General features: G+C 34.9%; 2 protein-coding genes across 3 annotated transcripts in view; one reads left to right on the top strand and one right to left on the bottom strand.

Moving 5' to 3' along the window:
* st6gal2 (ST6 beta-galactosamide alpha-2,6-sialyltranferase 2) overlaps positions 1 to 14,268 on the top strand; it is an 83,791-nt gene extending 69,523 nt beyond the window's left edge. Inside the window, exons 6-7 of the mRNA XM_015393784.1 lie at positions 3,047 to 3,221; positions 13,777 to 14,268. Coding sequence (XP_015249270.1) covers positions 3,047 to 3,221; positions 13,777 to 14,024 — 423 coding nt within the window. The 3' untranslated portion in view covers positions 14,025 to 14,268. The remainder of the gene's footprint in view (positions 1 to 3,046; positions 3,222 to 13,776) is intronic.
* The window catches only part of LOC107096900 (opsin-3-like), a 46,813-nt gene continuing 32,577 nt past the window's right edge, over positions 9,393 to 23,628 (bottom strand). For both annotated transcript variants that reach the window (XM_015393785.1, XM_015393786.1), the window contains exons 3-4: positions 18,512 to 18,745; positions 9,393 to 10,780 (exon numbers count right to left, since the gene is read on the bottom strand). In XM_015393785.1, the coding sequence (XP_015249271.1) occupies positions 10,628 to 10,780; positions 18,512 to 18,745 (387 nt within the window). In that variant the 3' untranslated portion in view covers positions 9,393 to 10,627. The remainder of the gene's footprint in view (positions 10,781 to 18,511; positions 18,746 to 23,628) is intronic.

Below are 23,628 nucleotides of genomic sequence, written 5' to 3'. Positions count from 1 at the left end.
AAATTGATTCAAAGTTTTCTATCTAAAGAAAACAAGCTGATTGCATCGACTCATTGACTACGTAGAAGGTAATCCCTCACACTAAGCTTGCTTGTAGCAAAAGTGGAGAGGAAAACTCCCTTTTAACTGGAAGAAACCTCCAGCAGAACGAGGCTCAGTGTGAACGGCCATCTGCCGAGGCCAACTGGTAGAGACAAGCAGAGACAAGCAGACCTACAGAAAGAAAATGAGATATCAATAGGTAACTGTCAACCAGCTCCACAGGTGTTCCCGTCCTGGGAATGTGCAACCAAGCAGATGAGCTTCAAGCCAACTCCCATGTCAGAGGATAAAGGAGTGCACACACAGTTAGTCACAGTCTGAGAAACAGGACTACACTAGGCCGTTGATGGCAGCAGCACAGCTGATATTTCCCTCCAGGATGGTGTCACAGCCAAACAGGAACAGAGTAGATGAAGCTAATGTGAGAAAAAGCAAAGAGAGCGTGATGTTAGTGATTGAACATATTTTGCAGAATGGGAGAAAAGAGATATAATGTAGCAGAATGATGAAAAAGGGGTCCCTATGTCCTCCAGCAGTCTAAGCCTATAGCAGCATAACCATGGAGATAGTTCTGGAAAACCTGAGCTACTCTAACTTTAAGCTTTACTAGAACGCCTTTATTCAAAATGATATGTTATTAGACTTTGGAAGAACCTGTATTTATAAAAACAATACTCGATTTTCACTAATTAAAGGCTACATAACTCATACATTGTCCCTTTTAAGTACTTTTTATTTTCTTTGTTGACTTAATTAAATTTGTCAATTTGAGACAAACAGACATGTCACCCATATAAAAACAATTCTAAGATAATAATACAGCTTTCTTTATTTTACCTGAAGTTCACGTTTACTTGTATGTTATGCTAAAAACATCTTTATGGACATGATTAGATCAGGAATGTTTTGTTGTATAATGGAAATGAAATCAACTTTATACCCGCACATATGCGGGACTATTGTTTAAGAGATTTATGTTTATATCCTCCAGATGTATATTAATATACATATTAATTGTGATTAGTGTCTAGTTATTTTTTCTGATTTGGAACAACCTATTTAAAAAGCTGCAGTGAGTTACTCCAGGTTTTCTAGAAGGGATGGTTCTAGTTCTTCCTCATCCAATTCGCATGGAAGCAGCATTGTATCTTAATTTTAACTGAGAGTTTCTGTTTTAAGTCTCTCTCTTTCAAAATTTGTATAATATTAATCTCCAAGGTAAACAAACATATCTGCGCATTAATTAAACATTACACACTAACACAGGAAAAACGGATAAATAAGAATTGAATATAACGCAGACAGAAATGTGACCTCAATATGTCAAAATTGATTCTCAGCCTTGTAGAGTGAAGTGACCACTGAAGAACCACATCTTCAGATGAAAATTAATATTCACAACCTCATGTTGTTTTGGCTCCAGTGGAAATATGAATGAAACATTGGGGCTGAAGATAAAGCAGAAGTGCCATTTCATTGTCAAGATAAAAGAAATGGTGTAGTGTTCTCTTGAGCGGTTAGAGATTGTCTGGCCTGTTTGATGAGTGTCTACTCATTACTTTTTATAAAGTTTCCCAGACTGGTAGTCATTTTAATTGGCTACCTAAAGATCATTTATTGACATATATTTACTCAAAATATAAGGAAAAAATAATTTCGCCATTTCAGATTAACTCTCTTCTACACACCCATAACATTTTTGTAATAAAAATAAGCTGAATACTCTGATAGTAATTGGAACAATACATTATACTATAATATTAGTGTTTTAACTATTTTTCTATGGAATATATAGTCTTACTTAGAGATTTGTTCAAAAGAATATTTTTTTTTCCACTAGAAGACTGAAAATTAAATGAGTTGCTGTGTAATTTCTGTCAGAATTGTATTATAATGCTTATATCAGTCTAAGCATCTTTTTGTTTTTACAAGCTGTACATACTATTTTTTTAGCAACTGTCCTTTACTAAATAATTTCCAGAAACAACAATCTGCAACCTAAACTCAAACAGAAATGATAAGATGTTTAATTAGCTTTGAATGTTTATATGGCTTTTACTAGAGGAAACATTGACTCAGTTCATCTGCTGTACTGAAGCTGCTGAAAACAATTAGCTGTCCAGCTAACCTCTTCAGAGATAATGTCCTGTATATCATAAAGGTAGTCAGAGAAATCTGATTAGTTTTTAATTAGTTAAATCGATAATTAAGATGTTATTATTTGGCAGCTTGTAACATCTGAATTTAGAGAACTTATGTAGTTCCCAATATGTAGGATGCACTAAACCTCATTATGAAAGAGTGCCTGTGCAATAAAAAGGTACCAAATGTAGCTGCATTATCTGTGCTCGTTTGTGATTTTAATACAAACCGCTTTAATTTTCTTCCCTCTGCTTTACTAGAAGCACCAAATGATGCAGTTCAAGGACCATAATAAAGATGGAACTTATAGTCAGTAATCAGCTATACTATAGTTTCCATGGTGATTGTATTCTTAAAGCGCTAATACTAAAACAAGTATGAAATTCTTTTTATAGTAGCTATTAAAACCTGGAGCAGTTTTGTTTTTCTTTAGAGACATTTTGCTTTTACTGAAAAATATTTCTAAAATAGCCTTTTTAGGAATAAAATATAATTTAATGAGCAGACTGACACCTCAGTAGTTTAGCCCCGATGCATCTATTAGCCTGTAGCTTATAGATACGTGTAGTTCGGGTCCGAACATAAAAGTGTGATATTCAAGATGAGTTTTGTTGTTATTTAGAAGCAAATGGCAAAGAGCTCAACTCGGATACCAGTGGTAACTCCACATAAGGTGATTAAGGTAATTTAAAAAAACCTGTGAAGTATGAGCACAAGCTATAACAAGCAGAGCAGAAGAGTGCTGCAATTCTGTGTTTTAGCCACAGGTGGCAGTATCATTAGAAAACTGCCTAATAACTCTTTAAATATTTTCTTTATCACTCCAACTAAGTTGTTATTATTTTTGGGGTTGTTTTTTCAGTGGTATGCCAGTCCAGACTACAACCTGTTTGGTCCATATGTAGATCACCGTAAGGCCCATCCTGACCAGCCCTTTTACATCCTTCACCCAAGCTACGTGTGGAGACTGTGGGATTTGATTCAGAGCAACACTCAGGAGAATATCCAGCCCAATCCCCCTTCATCTGGCTTCATAGGTGAGTACACGCACACCTTGCTAAATATAAATGCAGCATCCTTTACCACTTCTGCAGTCCTGCAGTGAGCTCTGCTGGACCTTGGCCAGAACCCCCACCCCCAAAAAACAGAGGACCAAAACACCCCACCTGTTCAGCCAGACCAAAAATTCCCTCCTAAAGCCCCTTTCAGAGGCATAGACGGGTATCAGGTATTTCAGGCTAACAAAGAACCCAAGTGACTCCCCATTCCTAAGGGGCGGACCCGTTCTTCAGGTTAAATTTGCATGTTTTCTAAGCCAAACCAAGGCTTTGTTTTGCTCCACTCTATAAAGCCTCAAACTCAATGCTAATTCTGACATTTTGAACTGAAAAAGCTTCCTTGAGGTGAAGCAAAACGTCTTTAAACTTTGAAACGAAGTCCAGATGATTGTTTTTTAACTTTTTTGGGAAAAGATAGGCCCATTCATTTTTAATGATTACAAGGACCAATCTTTTAAAAGCACAAAAATGATTTTAAAAAATAAATAGTTGTGGAAATGTTTTTTTAGTGGCTCGAATTCATATAAGAGAACTCTCAACATGTACTGAATATCTAAAAGTATTTGGTCACTTTTCCATTTACTTGCACAAGAACAATAATGCCATCCAAGTGTTTAATGAAATACTTTAATACGTAATTTAACTAAAATTTGCATCTCCTTTGCATCCACTCCACCCCACTAGTATTATATATGTGTTCTTGGTAAGTTTAACCATAGTTTGCGACTCTGTAAAGCCCAGTCCATTTCCTCCACTTCAAAATTGCTCATCCATCTCTTAACGAGCGTTTAAATCATCTAGTGCTTCGCATTGCTTAAGCTGAATTCAGCACCTTGTCTATAGAAACCTATTCCATGAAGCTCTTTAAATACTGTTTTTTATCTAATCTGAAGACAATGTTAAGTTTGGGAGTCTGCAAGAAAGTTGCCATAGTTATAAAACAAAACATTGATCCCCATCTATTTAATTATTATTGATCCAATTATATAGATGCAAACTGAAAACATCAGAAGATTTTTTTTAATTTAAAAAAAAAGCTTGAATCCTATAAGGGCTTAGAATAAAAATGCTCAGACAATTTCAAAAGTCTGTGACGGGCATTGAATGGAAATTTTGTCCTGATAGACTTTATTAAACATCGTCATCTACACGAATCGATATGACATTATATAATGATAAGGCAGGTGATTTACACCTTTACAAAATATCAATAGCTGATACCCCTGGTCTGTGATTTTTCTACTCTACAACTTAGTTACTGCCATTTAACATAGTGTCATTCTCATTTTACTGTGGAATATCTGTTATGAATAAAAATTCAATGGCCAAACTTCTTGCACAGGTGTCATTTTATCATAATGCCACACTGGATTTCACCATGCTCCTAAGAGTGCACAATGCTTTCACTGATGTTTGCAGAAGTCTGCAGGCCTAGGTGATGGATTTCTAAATACATTTAGCCCCACAGAGACTGCAGCACCTGAACTGAATAATTCAGAACTTTAAAGAAATACTTTTGAGGATAAAGTTAATGTAAATGTCATTCAGCAACTTATTTAACAAGGTTTCATGTTATGAGGCTTCCAGGACATCACACTGCTTTCCACCATATATGAAAACAGTTATTTTGTTTTTACGGTTTTCCCTGATCTGGGTGAATGTTAAGCCCAAACCTTATCCCAAAAACCTTACATGAATGTTTCAACATGCAGGTATTATTTATTTTTGTGCTGAGAAATGCAGATCAATATATCAGTTTGTAATGTAGCGGTTTAAGCATGCAGTATTTCTAGAATTGTGGCGTCTAGAAAACTGACATTGTGTTGTTCTCACATGTTGTTCTGCTCCTATACTTTAATTGCAAGAAAAAATTGCAATGTTTAAAAAAAGGTAACATGAGATTTGTCTTTTTGCATGGCAGGAAAGTTTATTAAAACAAAAAAATGTGAACAGTAAAGTACAACTCTTTTCAGATTGTCAAAATACACATCTGGCTTCTTGTTTTGTTTGTTTTTGTTACCAAAGCTGCAATCATTGTTTTTTCAGACTTCCTTCTAAATGTTTGGCTCTGTTAGTCTCTTCTGAGTCAGTGGCTGGATCTTCTTTCTTCTGGAGAAATGTGTAAACAAGGTCAAGATACAACAGAAACACATGTGTTGGAAGCTTGCACAACCACCTTATTCGCTCCTTAAGTGTGCTGCATCACAGCATAAGATATTTCGAACTCCCCCACAGATATCACATTTAGCTCCTCGTTTGGTCTTGTGTTTTTCACCGTGGAGCAGCGCAGCTTTCCTCCTAGGGCTGCGTGTCGGTAGAGAAGTGCTTTTTATTTTGCAATATTTAAATCTGTTAAACATGAACTTTAATGCAAAGCATTAGTGATTCATACAGTCTAGGCCATTCTATAGGAAGAATATTTAAAGACGAGACAAAGGAAAACATGCCGTCTAAATTTGCTAGGTTTAAGTCATTTACGAGATAAAAGACAGTGGAACATGTTTTTTAGTGACCTTTATGCTCTATGTAAAGTGAAAGCAACAAAAAGGCTGGAGAAAGTTTATCTGAATTTTTATTTTAAATGACTGCACCCTCGCAAAATGTAAAACTAAACTGCTACTTGTACAATAATAAACTGAAAGGCAACAAAAAAATAGCCTCAAGCTTTTGGTTTTTGGGGTACGACAGAGTATTAGGGCCTGTCTAGAGAATTTTATTTCAAAAACGAGAATAAAGTCATAACATTATCAGAATAAAGTTGCAATATTACTAGAATAAAATTGTAGCATTATGAGATCAAAGTCGTACATTTACGAGGATAAAGTCATAAAATTATGAGGATAAAGTTGAAAAATTACGAGAATTAAATCATCCAACCACAACCCAGTTCAGAAAGAAAGCGTTGAGCTTCGACCAGCGTTTGACTGCTTACCAGCACCACTAAACAGCAACCTGAGTCCACTTTGACATACTGAATTTTGATGCTGGTGTGCTGAAAGATTTCCTTATTCGTCAAACTGATGCCAAAGTATAACTTCACATGATCCTCGAAATTCCTCAGTTTAGAAAAGAAAGTGCTTCTAGTAAGTTGTCATAATATTACAACTTTATTCTCGTAATATTTCCACTCTAATCTCGTAATGTTATGACTTTATTCCCATAATTTTATGTCTTAATTCTCGTTGCTACTTTTTTCTCGTAATTTTATACTTAATTCTCGTTACGACTTTATTCTCGTAATTTTATCACTTTATTCTAGTAATTTTATGACTTTATTCTCGTGCGACTTTATTCTCGTAATTTTATTATTTTATTCTCATAATATTACAACTTTAATCTCGTAGTATTTTCACTTTAATCTCGTAATGTTATGACTTTATTCCCATAATTTTATGACTTAATTCTCGTTGTGACCTTATTCTCGTCATTTTATTACTTTATTCTAATAATTTTATTACTTTATTCTAGTTCAACTTTATTCTTGTAATTTTATTTCTTTATTCTCATGATATTACAACTTTACTCTAGAATTTAAAAGATGTATAGCTACCCTGGCCCTAATTCTATGTCCTATTGGGGGGGAATTTTTCAGTAAAAGAAACACAAAGCAATATTTAGTGTTTTAAGTCTAGGGCATTGCGTGTTTCAGAGAACGCAGTTTTATTCAAAATAGGAGTCTGTATGAATAGTTTTCAAATTATGGCAATTTGAAAACTATTCACCCAGAAATTTATCCTGCAATTAGAGGGTTTCTGGTTCCAACTACAACTCCACCCATCTGCCGTTGTGCAAGACACTTTGCCTGCATTTCCTAGTGATGGTGGGCCTGGTTGCACCTGTGTACAGCAGCTTTGCCTTATTTGGCGAGCCCCAGGGCAGCTATGGCTACATTCTAGCTCACCACCCTCAGTAAGTGAAAGAATGGATGAGTGACTGAATGTAGTGTAAAATGCTTTCAAGTCCACTAGCTTAAAAACATAGATTTTTTTGAAATATTGAGATATTCATTTGCCAATATTTGTATTGATTCAAAATACAGCCAAATTTGATCTTAAATGTAAAAAGTATTTATAGAAAAACATCCGTGTAATTTTCTTACCTTGTTATAACTCTTAAACCTCCAGCAGCCAGTTGGCAGCTGTAGCAGAGGAAAAGCAAGATTTCGTGAGATTTTCTAGAATTGTATTATTATAAAAATCTATCATGTATATAATCTATAGTCTTTGTTAATATATTGGGATGCATTGGATTAAATCGTATCATTATATGTACATACTACATAAATTCTTGCCATTTCACACCCCTAATAATAAAGGTTAAATAAACAAAGACTATTTAATATTACTCTACAGGACTTAAGCAGCTTTACAATGTGTATACAGATGACAAGAGAGATGGGTTATGTTTAAGAGCTCAGTGAAAGATGGAATAGTAGGATGAGAATACTGATTAAACGGAGAAATACATGTAGGATTTGTTGGTTTTTATTGGCTCTTGATGTGGAAGTTTTTCATACACCATAATTCAGCAACAAGCAACATTTCAGGTTTTTTTTTTTTTTTTACATGACAAGAATATAAGAAAGTTCATACAATACATTGCAGCGAAATAAGAAAGAAATGTCAAGAAAAACGGTATGACAGACCTAAATAATTATTTGGTTAAAAGGTTGAATAGATCAGTCAAATGAAAGTCTAAGCAAATTGGTCTTAAAACCTAATTTAGAATAATTCAGCATTTAAGTTATTGAATAGCTTTGGTATTTTGTTCCAAATGAGTGTAGCATAATAGCTGAATGCTGCCTCTCCATGTTTTGTTATGATTCTTAGACTGTAGACTGCATCAGAAGAGCAGAGTGATCTGGTGCAGAGTCGATTCCAGCAAATCCTTATATTTTATTTGACAACCCTCTCAATGATGCAGTTATCCCTGTAGAGGGAGCACCTTTAACTTCCACCCCAAATTCATTGAGTATACTCGGACAGCACTTTGTGAACAGCAACATATTTGCATAATTGCCAAAAAAAATAGACTCGCAATATTTCACTTTCTGTCATGAATTCCATTTCATTCTCTTAAGGAAGCAACATAAATTAATTCACATGAATCTTTTTATAACATTTCAAATAACAGGTTCAATACTTTTCCAGTTTGCTACGGTGTACCTTAAGGGGGTGTCCTGGAGCCCGTTTTTCCTTTTGTTGTACTTGCTATTGTAAAAGAGTTTGAGCTTCTTTACCAATAACTCTCGATATTTTTGTGCTATCTCCAATTATTAATTTCTTTGAAGCTTCAAAAGGTTTGCAGCCTACTTTCTTAATGGAAGAAAACTTGAAATTCCGCACTGTGATCCCGATTAATAAAAATTGGATCATTGTTCTGCAGCATCACTCAAATGTGTTTCATCCTAAAATCAAAAATTGATGGCTTGACATTTTCTACAAAGGAGAATTTCATGTTTAAATGATTACAGCAACTAATCGAGAGCTTTGAAGTTCAGGTAACTCCAGGTGTTCCTTTATGTTAGAACTGATCAGAAAAGTCACAGTTGTTTTTGCTACTTGACGATTTTTTTTCCTTCTTATGTGGTTTGTGTATTTTAATCTATGTATTTTCAACTGCTTTTGTGTTTGTATCATATTTCCACCTTCCTTCTTTCTTATTTTCTGTGCTTGCAGATTTTTCTTTGTGTATTTTTGTTAGTGTCTCATTTTGTGTTTGCAAAACTTGCAAAGTAAACATGTTGACTTTTATAGCAGTTTGAAATTTTGAAAAATGTGACAGTCATAAATACTGAATGCCCTCATTTACATCTATCACCTATCAAGGCTGATCCCTATGATTTCTATGATTTTCTTTTTCTTAAAAAAAAAAACAATAATTTAAAGAAGCTATAACTCTGCTAATGTGATGTTTAAAATGTATTTGATCATATGACAGAAAAACAACCTGTAAATATATCTTTGTATACTACTGAATGAATTGACTTTTATAATCTTGAGTCTTCTTAAGATCCTAGTTCCAACTTGCAGAGGTGGATATTGACAAGAGCTTGTGTTTATCAAAAAAAAATGTCATATACCTGGTCCCGCTGGTTGTGCTATAAAGCTTTAAACTAAACGTTAAAAACATTTTCAACTACAGCTTAAGTTCTGTCCTTTTCAAATATATTTTAATTATTAGGAGTGGATTAAATTGCGATTATTTTCAACATTGCGATTACAATTTTATTTCAATTTTCCTTTGCACTAAGCACAAACCCGTAGATGTTTCACTCCAGGGTTTGTTTGTTTTTTTTCCTCGCCTTGAAAGCTTGCTTTTTAAGCACCCATTGTTTCAAGACTTTACTTTAACCTTTTGTTTGGAAAGGTGCTTATTTCTGCTTGCATGCATACACCTGCATGTTCACTGTATGTTTCTCTTTCCTTTTTGGGGTATGAAACCCACTTAAACCACCATCACCACTACCTAAAAAGAGCTGGAGTGAGATGAGAAATTTTTCTTTCTCTAAGTCATGTCAAATATAACGTGACCAAAATTAAGTGCCTCTGCAATTTAATATTTTATTTTCTTAAATTGAAATTATGTGACAAATGCAATTTATGCTCCGATACACACATAGAGCCTACATGGGTTGGAAACATTTTGCTAACTGGTATGAAAAGCAGGTTGGAGAGAAATGGTAACGCATAGGTAGAAAATGATGTGTAAATTAAAGGGGGATTGAGTCAAAGTGAACATTGCATCCAACATAGATGGGATTTGATTTTGTTTACTCCATCTGCACCTTTAGAAAAATGGAAAAAGTTCATTTGAATAATGGAAAATCTTCGATAAGAGAGGAGTAAATAAGGTGGGATGAGAAATGAAAACAAGGAAACACACTTTAAAAAGAAAGCTCAGTAAACAGCTATCATGTTTTGTTTTGTTTTTTTTCTTTTTTTTATCCACAGAAAAACAAACTGTTGATGGGACGTATGTTGCATGTTATTGCCCACTTGTCTTGGTTCCACCAGTTGCCAAAGACATCAGCCGAATGTTGTTTTCTGTATTAGCATGAAAATGGGTGGCTTTGATCAATTTTCCATGGAAGAAAATCAAAGCTGCACACACAAAGCCATGACCTCAATCAGTGCAACACGTTTAGGATAAAGCACAAGGCTGACGGTGTGCCAGGAAAAAAAAAATATCACCAAGCATCGTCTCAGAGCAGAGAGGAAGAAAATCCATGTATTCGACCTCTGAAATTCCTCAGAAAGTCTTATTTTGGAATTGTGGAAGCCGTCATGATGGCATATCAACAGGAATAGTTTAGGAAAGTTGCTGATGGGGACTGTCAGGCCACGGTCATGATGTTGAGGAAAGGAGAAATCCTTGGAGAAACACTAGTTAAGAGCATCTGTAGAGATCTGTGCCACAGTGTTGCTGTACACTCTTCGATTCAAAGGGATTACTGTAGTCTTGGAGGGCATTGAAGTGTTACCATTTTCAGCCGACCAGTGAGTGCAGTGGAACAGAATCAGGAAACACCTGTAGAACTGAGAGAGAAAAAACTCATTAAAACTCCCTTCTTCCTAAGATTGGACACAGTTGTCTCTGTCTTTCCTGTGTTTCCTTCCTTCCTTCCTTCCTTCCTTCCTTCCTTCCTTCCTTCCTTCCTTCCTTCCTTCCTTCCTTCCTTCCTTCCTTCTTCCTTCCTTCCAAATGATTCTTGGGGGAAAATAAAAAATTATCTTTTAGGTTTTCCTATGTTTTCTAAATTAAAATACACTTTATATTTGTAGTTCACTGGTTCAGTAGTGAAGGTGAATAATAAAAAGAAACAGGGAAATTGTTTAGATTAATGTCTCTTAATAGTAAAGTCTTACAAATATTAGCATTTTCCTTTTTTTTTTTAATTATTTTTATGCCCCAAAGAAACACCACAGGCTAATGAAGCAGTTCAAAGATGAAAAAGCAACGTCAAAATCAATTCCTTTCTCTGTAAATCTATTCCTAAGGGGTGTATTACATGAAATTCCCACCTGATGTAAATACAATGACACAAGAAACTGCAAACACAAAAGCTATTTTATAAAGGTTCATGTTATAGAGTGGAATGACGATGAGAAAAGGGCTGCAAATAACAATTATGTTGCTGGTTGAGTCTTCTTTTATTTTTTTCCATTAATTTAATTAATAATTTGATAATAAAAGATTTTATACAGAATTTAAACCAGATTAAGTTAAAACTATGCAAATTGAAAAATTCCTGATAGAGCATATTGATGGAAAAATACTGCAGGTTTTTTATCTTAAATTTAAAATGTTTATATATCTTTTTTGTATGTTATAATTATTGCTCTAAGTGGGTTGCTCTTTCAGCTAAATCGATTACTAAACTAATTGACAACAATTTGAATAATCAATTAATCACGATTAATAGTTTCACCATTAAATAACCATGAGAAAAAAATATGATGGTAAAGATGTAGAACTGTAAAAACTGGACTGAAGCCTGTCAATTATTTAAAATGCATGTTTTTTGCTGTTATCCTGCCTTAATAAATAAATCTATTTATGTACTACCTCTTCATAAATAAGCAAGATGGAAAATCTGTGGATAAAAAAAAAAAATATTCTAAAGAGAAAAGTGTCCCCAGAAAAAACTGTCAGGCTATAAATGCATCTATTCTGGGCGTCTTAGTTTTTTTTGTGGTACCATTGTGATAACGATAAGCGATTCTGAAAAACAACTCGTACATCTTTACCATCTTTTTTTAGGTAACTGTTTGGCTGTGACTCCATGTCATGACATTAATAGCCGCAGAAACACATAAAACCCATTTTTTAATAATATGCTCCTTCATGACATCAATTTAAAAAGCTGGGATTCTTATCACTAAAGGTATTGATATCATATACTTTAGTATCAGTTTAATTTGTATTTCTTGATATTAAACAGATTGTTGAATTTAATCATTGTCAAGATGAATTTAAAAATGTATCTGGACATAAATCACAATAATATGATAAATGCCCACCCCTACTTTTAAATACATTTATGTAAACATGTAAAGCATTTCCTGTCTCTCTCCACTCGACATATCTGTAACTTTCCATCTGATATTTGCTGTAAAATTATTTTGGTAGAATTTTATTTATGGAGAAAATGTCGTATTTATTACATACTGTACATTTCCCCCTCCTGTTTTTGTAATGTAAGGCTTTTGCAGCAAGGAATGATTATTTAAAAAAGTTACCTACTCAAGAAGAATGTTTGCCCTACTCCCCTTAGAGTAGTTTCCTAAAAATGTTAACATGGGAAAGAATAGCAGATGGTGGGGAGCGACATGAAGACATTTAGAGCTATAATACCAACAAACACTGGGAATGATTGACAAACAGAAATCAGCAGGATGGTGCAGAAAGATGAGGGATGGCTTAATAACACTAGAGATCTGTGCTCAAAGCGCTTGGTTTTGTTTCACATCACAGCAACATTATCTCCTACAGGGCACAGGAGGTGGCAAACTCCTGCAGCCTTCCTTGTTTTCATTTACCTATTTTTTTCTTTTTTTAAGAAAGACAACCCTGTCTTTTTTAGCACAACAGAAGTGTATGTTTTCTCGAAAACAGATTTTGACACAACAGGCTTTTGAAACTTAAAAGATTAAAACTTTTTCAATGATGCATCAGATCTGAGCTCTGAGATATGATATTTCAGGCTGCTCAGAAGTTTAGCTTTGCTCATACCTGGCAGCTTCCAGGTGTGGATGATGGTTTAACTTGATACTCTTGGGAAAGAAGATCATTAATGCACTGTAGCTCTCTGGTCTTTATTTTTAATATTAGGTTTCTGTAGCATATTTCCACCAGTGGTGGAATATATTTATAAATATATCAATTATTACTCTTAAATCTCTGGAAAATAAAAACAATTTGCCACCTCCTAGCTTTAATGTTTTTCCTATGTTGTCAGACTGAATTATTTTGAATCAAACAATAGATTTTAACAGTTAAGCATGACCTGACTTAACACAGAAATTTGTTTTCCATCTTTTTACCTAGTAAGAAGAGAAAAAACTGACCCAATAAACCAGACACTGTGAAAATAATGTTGAATCTAAATTAGATTACATTTTGAATAATTAGGAAAAAATATACAAAAAAGAAAGATTGAGGTCTAGGAGTGGCCTAGTTTAATTCAAATAAAATTCAACAGGAATGTTACAAAATGATCTTCAACAGGCTCACATTGGAGGGTTTCTGGCTGGAAACCCTCCAATGTGAGCAGAGTTAAAAGCAATTGTGCAAAGAAGTGTTCCCAGATTTCTCTGCAGCTATATAAAAGCTGTTGAGCGTGAGTGCAAACACTTGTTGGTGCCAAAGGAAGCACAGCCTTTAGGTTTAGGACTTACTTTTCATGCCAACCAACCTGGGTCCATTAAAAATAAAATCATCTGATAACCTAAAAAAAAAAGCTTTTGACAGAAACCCTGTGAGGAAAAATTTCAAAACTAAACGGTGCTCTTTTTTTCTGTTGGCATTGCAGGCATTCTCCTGATGATGTCGCTGTGCGAGCAGGTGCACGTGTACGAGTACATTCCCTCCATGAGGCAGTCCGACCTGTGCCACTACCACGAGCGATATTATGATGCCGCCTGCACGCTGGGGGCCTACCACCCCCTCCTCTATGAGAAGATCCTGATCCAGCGCATCAACACAGGGCCCGAGAGAGACCTCCAAAAAAAGGGACGTGCTACTCTTCCGGGCTTCAGCACCGTCGACTGTGACATCTGAAATATCAAACCCTCTGAGCCTGAATATAAAAACGCATACACTGGCTTTTTCTGGCTGACCAAGGGAGAGTTGCAATAAAGGCACAGCAGACAAGAAGGCTGAAGCTTACCCGTTTCAAATTGGCCCCAGTAAGAGCATAAGCCATAGCCCTCCAGGGAGGGATCAACATGGAGGTTGTTTAAAATTGTCTTCTTTAATAATAGTTAACTTGACCACAGACTGGAGATGGGAACAAAAAAACAAAAGTAAAAAAAAAAAAAAAAAAACTGCTTTAGCTGAGCCACGTTAGCTGTGGAGCTGACTAGAGTAGCAACAAATCCATGTTTTAGATAGAAAGTCAGTTTTTGATAACTTGATGTATTTCAGTCATGTAAAAAAAACAAAAACAAAAAAAACAGTTTTACAGTTGTATAGGTGGTGATCTACTTTACTGAAAGCCACTGTTTAATACTTCACATTCATACTTCAATAATCCAGAGTGTTGTTAGTAATTAAAGAGAAGACTCACTCTGAATGTCATAGGAGTCTTTATACAGAAGCAATGTTCGCAAAAGAATGTTGAAGTTTCCTGTTTTTTCAAAAGATTTTTCAAATTTACTGTACATATGTTCCAGGATAATCAGAATCTGTTTTAATGTCTTCATGGGGAATGAGTTTCTCGCTACTGCTGTCATGATGGTTAAAAAAAAAAAAAAATCACAATTTTTTTTTTTTTTTTTTGCACGATGATTGAAAGCCACCATTCTGATCACAGTGTAGGATTTTTTTTTTAGGGTGCACTTGCTTTGTTAAAGGAAAGGAAATGAGGGGCCGAAAAAAGGGGGAAAAAAATGGATGCTGAGAACCGCTAAAGCCCCCCCCCCCGTGCCTGGTGGTCAGCTGAACACTTTCCTCCGGTTGCCTTTTCACCATTCAAACAAATGCAGTACACTCTGGGTTAAAGCTGCATTGCCATTCAATTTTGATTGTGATGCCATGTGGAGCAGTCAATTTTTCTGCAGTCATGTACTTCTCAGCTTTTTTTTTTTTTTTCCTCCCTGAGTTCACTCTTTATTGAATGTAATTTTACCACTGCCTGTTTTGGCCAAACCTTAACGGAGCTTGCCTCTGTTATAATGTCTGCATACATGCACTGCAGGGATATTTCTTTGGATAAAGTGCATTGATCCTTATAGGCAGACATGGGTCATTGTTTCAATATGCACCACAGCTCAGAACAGAGGCGATTAAAAGTCTAGATCATTTTACTCGTTTACAGTGAATTGGTGCCACATCTGGAGCTGGCTGTAGAGACATTCAAAGTCAGCTCAGGTATGAAAGTCTATGAAAAATGCTTTTTTAGCAATTTTGTGCAATTGGTTTTTTATCAAAGATGTGAAACTGTTGCACTATATGTGAGGGGTAATGAATGCTGCAGTATAGAAGTCGACTTGAAGCTGTTTCTGGGGTTCAACTTGGGCTGGGTATGGGTTAGTGTGTATTATATATAAAAGCATACATTTTTAAAACATGTATTGAGTCTATAGTTTATATGAAAATTCCTGTATTAGACTTTGCCAATTGCTTTGGTGCCATATTTCACTTGAGGTGTATTTACAGTTGTGCTTGAAAGTTTATGTACCCTTCGTTTAAAAGACAGAAAAAATCAGTGGCCAGAAAAATGAATCAAAAAAAGACAAAAGTAAATAAATAAATGAAAACCATGACATTTATTTTCAATATATATATGTATACATGTATATATACATTAGGGGTGTAACTAACGATTATTTTGCCAATTGATTAATCTGTTGATAATTTTTTCGATTGATCGATTAATAATCGCATAGCCAAACATTCCTTAATGAAGATTTTATACGAAGTTAAACCACTTTTCCACTTGAGGATTTCCTGATAGAGCGTATTTACATGTAAAAACTTTTTTCTAATCTTAAATGCAAAATGTTAATAGATTTTTTTACAATTGTGTAAGTGGGTCGCTCTGACGGCTGAAATCATATTTAACAGTCTCTACACTATAGTTAACAATTAATCAATTACTAAATTAGTGGACGATAATTTCAATAATCTATTAATCAAGGTTAGTAGTTTCAGCCCTGATATAAACATATGTGTATACATAATAAATAAAAGAACTAAAATGTTGTTGAGCAATGTTTTGAAGCAATCTTTGAAATCAAGTGTTTTCTGTAAGGTTCAGGAAATGTTAAGTCAGACTTCTGAACCTGTTGACAGAAACGCCGGTTAACTGTTCATGAGCAAGGCACTTTAATTTGTCTGGGACAATTTGTTTTTTAGAATTATTCATTTAACAAAAATTCACGATAAGTATTTTATTTTACTATATTATCATTTAGTATTACTTTTTTGGTAACACTTTTTTAACACTTTTTTTTTTTTAAGTACATTATAATCCATTTAATAACATGGTAATACCATAGCAAGTTACACTATATTACTAGGTAGCAATAAAAACTTTCCTTGCTAATAAACCCAAAAATTAAGTATATAATTTAAAAGTAATGATGATTACAATTGTATGTTACTATGTAACAATGGAGAAAGTAAATTGTAAGTTATGATCAGGTAAGTGCTCTGCTTCAAATTTTAGGCAGACAAGATAAAGTCAGACTTCTTAGATTTCAAACAGTTATTACCAGGTAACTCATATTAATTTCACCGACGGCAATATATTAATGTTCTTATTTAGTAAAATGCAGTTAATAACAGAAAACAAAACCTAGAAGACAGCAAACTATTCTTCTTAACTAAATTCTTATTTAAACGTAACTTGAGTTTGGTTTTATAAATGTTGAGTTTATTCCAGCTAATCTCACACATTGCTTTTCTACTAGATAAAAAACTGCTACTAGAATTTTCCATCAATCATTCATAAAACACATCAGATGTTTTAGACTGTTTGTTATTGTAAATTAAGCTCTAATTAAATTAAGCTGTTTTAAATCTGTAGGTATCCATGTCACCGTCTGCTAAGCAGGGTGTTTTATTCCTCAGCAGATGGCTTAAAAGCTAACATTAGCTTGGGCAATGTGTTAGACTCTAGTGAGAGTTATTAGTTAAAACATTAGTCATTCTGATTACTTAATAATCACAAATAAATGTTATGCTGTTCATTCTTTATTCAATCTGTAAAAGATCAAGTCAGCCTAAACTGAATGGCTGAAAATCTGAAAGGGTAAATATTAAATATGTAACTTGAGCAGCAATAGAACATGTAGGGTTAGATTTTTTATTAAAATCAATGAATTTAGCTGTTTTATTTTTCTTTTTCTCAGAAACTTACCACAAAAACTGCTATTTTAAATTGAGCTATTGCACCATAAGAGTATATTGTATGCCTAGTAAAAAATGCTATTTGATTTTCTAGCTCCCTAGGTATAGATGAGAAATGGAAAAAAATAAGGTTTGTTGCCACCCTTTTTTTTTTTTGCCTTTTATAAAATATACCCAGCCCCAGTCAGGTTAAAGAACCCCAGTAACGAGATTAAAGAAAATGATATATGAAAAGGTTTTTGCAGGCTGCAGGTTTTCAGCTTTGCCGCAGGGGTGTTAAAATGGCTGCGATTGTAACTGTAGCACAATGAACGTGCTAAAAGTCCTACATGTATTGTACATTTGTACTTTTGGTCACACAGAGCATGCAGAAGTCAGGATTAGGGCTGAGTCTTAAACTGTGGTTGCTGTGTTTGTCCTTCAGATCATTGACATAATTGTAGTTTACTGTGATTTAAGGTTTTTTTCTTAGCTTTATTTTATGATTTTGTTTAAACGCATGCTTGTTGGACCATTTGAGTTTTTGGTGTTGCATTCAGCTGTTCCCTTTTGTCTTCTAGCAATCTTAGTCATGTATTCTAATATTGTGCCAAATTCACATTAAATTGTGTGCCAGATGGATAAAAAGTGGAATGAGTAAAGGCAGGACTTTTTGGGAACCAATGTTTCTCTTTATTTTATTTTTTCTTCGCCACTTAAGGGAACTTTTTTTCCCGGCAGTGTTAAATACTGGAAACTGAATGGAAAAATTGGCATCAACTCATGGTCAGTTGAGAGAGAATATCATTTGGACCCTTTTATAAAGATATTCCTCTTTAAATCTGCTTTTTTCTCTCGAGGTCTACTTTTCACATTTTATTTTGATTAGCTAAGGACCGATTCAGGACCACACTTAATTGCTCATGATTAGAATTTATTTTAGATTTCCCGTCTGCAGCTACTTGCAGCACGGTGTGGTAGGAGGTCTTTTTTCACTTCCAGCAGCCTTAGGATGAGCTTGATTTTTTTTTTTTTATTTAGTGAGTTTTCTTCTTCTTACACTTGAATGATATTTAAATGGAGGATTTGTATGATTTGAGCTGTTATGTCCTTTTTTACCATGTGAATAAAATTGTTAAAACAAACATACAAAGAATTGAATTTCATTTAAACAATTTTGAAATTCTAAAAAAAAAAAAAAGTGTATTTCTTACTTGTTTATTCATCAGGATGTAGATTAGGGGGTTGATGACAGTGCTGCTCTTGGCCAGAAGTGAAGGGACCACGCTGGCGACAGGACTTATGATGTTAGGGGGGCCAAATGTCGCCATCATGGCCACGACACCATACGGCATCCAGCACAGCAGGTAGCAGGCTGCTGTGGTCAGAACCATAAACAGTATGTGGTACTCTCTCTTTCTTGCTGCAGTCTTCCGGACCTTCCCCACCTGTTCAAACGACCACAGAAAAATGGGTCACATTTACTATTATTAAAAAAAAAGACAGTTTCAGGCATAGCAAGAAGGAAGAAAAAGTTTTTTATTAATTGAGTTAAGCAAATATACAAATTTGAATCATCAATGCTGCAGACGAGCACCCCAGCAAGTAGATGAAGTGCTCTCAAATTTGTTTATTCCAGTTGAAATTTTTTTTTTTACATTTTGTAATTTAACCTTCACAAGCTCCATTCTATTTCAGAGGAATTTTATATGTAGACCAAAACACAATGAGATATTGTGAAATAAAAAGAAAATGCCTGTTGTATTGATATTTTCATTTAAAAAATGGAGGGGTGTATTTATCTTTTTAGCCCTCTTTAAATAAATTCTGTTAGATAAAATCCAGTTGAGGTGGCTTGGGCATCTGGTTAGGATGCCTCCTGGACGCCTCCCTGGTGAGGTGTTCCGGGCACGTCCCACCGGGGGAGGCCCCGGGAAAGACCCTGGACACGCTGGAGAGACTATGTTTCTCGGCTGGCCTGGGAACGCCTTGGGGTTCCTCCTGAAGAGCTGGAAGAAGTGGCTGGGGAGAGGGAAGTCTGGGCCTCCCTTCTTAAGCTGCTGCCCCCGCGACCCGACCCCGGATAAGCGGAGGAAGATGGATGGATGGATGGATGGATAAAATCCAGTGCAACCACCTGTCATCAAGTCATCCAATTAATCAATAGAGTCCACTTGTGTGTAAACTTAGTTATAGATTGAATCTCTATAAAGCAAGCGGCATAATACCCATCTGGAAAGTATTCACAGCGCTGCTCTTTTTTCATATTTAGTTATGTTCCAGCCTGAAACTATAAAAACAGATTACATGGATATTCACAGCCTTTGCTTAATGATTTTTTGAAACTTTGTTTCTCATGATCTTAGAGTCCTTCAGGTGCCTTTTGGTAAACTCCAGACAGGCTGCCTCGGGCCTTTTATTAAGGAAAGGCTTTCTTCGGACCCTTCTACCATACAGGATAGATCGGTATATTACTGTTGTCATCTGGAAGCTCTGACAAAGTGACCATGGAGTTCTGATAAGGCCCTCTCCCTTCATCACTCAGTTTATAACAGTTTCTCTTTCCTAATAATGTCAAACCTCGTGTCCAAATTGATACAGTCAGATTATTTAATCTGTAGAAACACCTAAAAGACTATAAAAGGAAACAATATGCACCTCAGCTTAATTTTGTATAGGTGGCATATCTTACTACAGCAGCAATATAGTTAATAGGGAAAAAGTTTGACACTGTGAATACTTTTATAATGGATTCTATTTGAAACTGAAATACAGGAACACAATACTTACGACATTGTATACAGGAGGAGGTCATGGGACCATATGAAAGCAATAAACTTGCACAGCGCACTGCTTAGTGTATCATCTGAAAATGGAAGCATGATGGATCTGTTGGCCCTTCAAATATTGTCAGGAGGAAAGCCATGCTTGTAAGGAAAGCTTTCCTTTTGTAGGGACGATGATGCTACATAAAGAACATTGCAAAGACTGTTGCAGCAGTTACTTTTGTTAGTCTTCTAGCATAGAGTTTTAGAGCCTATATCCTCCTTATGAGGGAAACATACTTAAAGACCATTCCATTTTTTTAACCTATAAAAATATTGCTGTGACAACATATATGGGCACATTTAGATAAATTACTGTGTCCTTCTAGCCCTCTCTTTAAACAGCATGAATTGATCTTTAAATTGTAGACTACATAACAATAACTTTACTGTTTCACTCCAATTTGTGTAGAAATGCATTATTGCCATAATTAGTGAAGTTTTTCTACACAGTTTTATTTCAATGTGGAATTAGTTTTCCCACTAAATAAGTATGCCTTGTTTTTCTCATCCCTGTTAGTGTTACAGTTTGACATTGTGATAAATGATTTATTCTATAAACCTTTTAATGTTATTATTAAGGGGTATCAATAAATTGTTGGTTGTCTTAGATGTTGAAGCCCAGAGTCGAACGTGAAGTTACCGGTACTTCAAAAACTATTGCGTGAACTTTTTTTTGTGTGGCTACAAACCAGTTAGCAACATCCGTGCCATGACTCACCTGCAAGGAGCTGCAAGGTTTTCTGAAATCATGGAGATAAACTTTACCTAGGATATGGGTTTCAACCCTAATTAACCAGGAAGTAGGAACCTTTCAGAGCAAATGGAAAAATATTACTTTTTCTTATTGCTTGGCAAAGAAGACAGCTTTAGTGGAGAATCATTATTGCAGAATCTTATCCTTGGCATACATATATAAAAAGAACCTTGAGAATTATTATCTGCTGAAATAACCTTGATATTTTAGCCATTAAAAGCAAAAGATGCACAAGTTGAGAACTAGAGATGAGGTGAATTATACTTCTTTAGCCTCGAGCAAACATCTTAAAATGTTGAAAAGGTATTCAGCAATTACAGCTAAGGTCAATTACGTATGATGTTGCCAAATATATGAGGTCTTCCAGTGCCTCTCAGATACAAAATAATTACATAGATTTAATTTTGTAATGTTTCAAACATGGGAGCATCATGTTATCTGTAAAGAAAATCAGTTAGTATTGAATGGTTAAAATTAGTTTAAAACTAAAGGGATTGGATGCAAGAGGACACCAGTGATTTGGTGAAAGTCTCCTATTTTCAAACCTTTTAATATTTCTAATATAAAATCAATTTCAATTTAAGAAGTTTTTCGCCATTAGTGGACAAAATGAAATAAATCTTTTATTTCAAAACTCTGTCCTTAGGTGCTTTGTTAATTATTCAGGCTAAACCTAAAGTGCACAAAAAGACAGGAAAGAACCCTTACGACTTATAGCAACAACATTGTGACAGATGTCAAGTTGCAACTAACATGACAGGTGACAACTCAAATACAGTTACAAGAGCAACACTTCTTTGACTAAATATCAAAACAGAGGCTGCGTATCATTAGCATAGCTGTAGAGTAAAATCTGATTCAAAAAAATAAAATAAATCTAAGGAGAGACCTAAAGATTATGGCAATGGCATTGACGCCTCCAAATCCTTAAAGCTTTGTAAAGTCTTGGTCAGCGACTATAAGGGTTTGATTTCACCAAAATTCACATAATGTTGAGTCTGCTTTTTATAACAGCTTTTTTTTTTTTTACCAAGCTATGAACAAAAAAGAGAGATAGCTACATACAGTAGTTTGAATTATTACTTCTGAACTATTGTTTGGAGGACCTCTCTAATTTTCTATCATAAAAAAAATGAAAATCATGAATAAAAATCATTTTAAATATAACTCTGCCAGCTGTTAGTAGAATTTTGGCTTCAGCTTTAAAATTCATGCTGTATTATCAAAGTCTAGTAACTTTATAGCAAACTAGGTCCTCGGATACTCTATGTTTCACATTATAATGCTCCGATTAAAAGGTTTAATTATTCAGTTAAATACAGCAAAACTGCACTTCTAAGCAGATCGCTGATTAATAAATACCATCAGAATGCATGTTGAATGATTTGATTACACTTCAGGTTCAACCAAAAGATGGAAACTAAAGGTCTGTGAGCTGAGCTTGTCCCTCCACAGCATTTTATATTTTAGAGAGTTTATAATGCTAAATTTTTGTGATACAGAAATAAGTTGACACCCCTGCATTATTGAAGATGTCCAATGCATATTGGTTCTACTTAAATCTTGGAACCCCTATGTTATTCACTAAAGTTTAGTGAGCAGGTTTTCCTCATCTCAGCTCCTCAGACACTTTAAATAACCCAGTGCTTGCTAACGAATTTGCCTGAAATAATTAAGGGCAATTAGTCCTCCATTTTAAAAACCAGTGGGGATTAATTTCATCCCAAGCCAAAAGGAAGGTGAGCTCCATTAAACGACACAAGGCTTTTATAAGAGGTGAGTTTGAAATGCCACATACTTCCTATAATTTTTCTTTACTGGCAATAATACTTGGGTGTTAAATTATTATTTATTTCATGCATTCAGATAGTAGTAGGCATTACTGTTTCCAAAATTACCCCCTATCACCTGGGTACATTCTGAGGTAATAAAATTCACAGTGAGCATAACAATACCTAATCTAAAATTCTTAGGGTGCTTTGAGGTTATTTGTTTCATAATGACACAGCTGAAATATACTGAATGTGTCTTTCATTAAAACGAAATGAAAAAAGACTGAATCTTATAAAAACTGTGATTCACAATTTAGCCCATACGACAGATGCTCTTAAGAACAAGGTCATTAAATAGTTGTAATCAGGCATTAGATTAAAAAAGGTTTTTATTTTTTTTTAATTAAAAGATTGCAAATGACTTCAAATGAAAGCCCAGTTTCAAACAAAAGTTCACAAACAATTGTCTGACTCACTGATAAAATGGCTCTTTTTAGATTTAAAGGTATAGAGGCTGATCCTTTATTTTCGGGTGGATCGTTAAAATACTTGGTGAATCATTTTGGTGCTAGGTTTACATAAGGCTATGCATACTTTCAGGCGTATATCTATGGTGAGTTTCGGTTTCAGACAGTCATTGAAGCTCACCTTTCTCCCCGCGGTTCTTTGAAAATGGCCAAGAGTCATAAGAGAAAACATGTCTACAAAGTGTATGAGAAGAAAAGAAAGGCAACAGCAGAGGCAAATATATCCTAGAATGATTTGCGCAGAGAGCTCTCCTCACAAAGCATTATGGGATTAGCGGTCACAGTGGCCCGCTGTCGCCATAGGCTGTTGCGACCCGACAGTGGCAAATAATGACAAAGATGGTGCAGGCACCGCGCGGTGGAGGAGGAGTTAGGTGACCAACAGGGAGAAAAAAGCAGTGATCATCTGTCCGAACGGTAAGTTAACTGAGTTCACTATTAAGTCCACTA

This window comes from Cyprinodon variegatus, unplaced genomic scaffold, assembly GCF_000732505.1.
Source record: "Cyprinodon variegatus isolate N-32 unplaced genomic scaffold, C_variegatus-1.0 Scaffold657, whole genome shotgun sequence".
Taxonomy (NCBI): Eukaryota; Metazoa; Chordata; class Actinopteri; order Cyprinodontiformes; family Cyprinodontidae; genus Cyprinodon; species Cyprinodon variegatus.
Note: the sequence above shows the minus strand (reverse complement) of the source record. Positions and strands in the feature narration are given on the sequence as shown.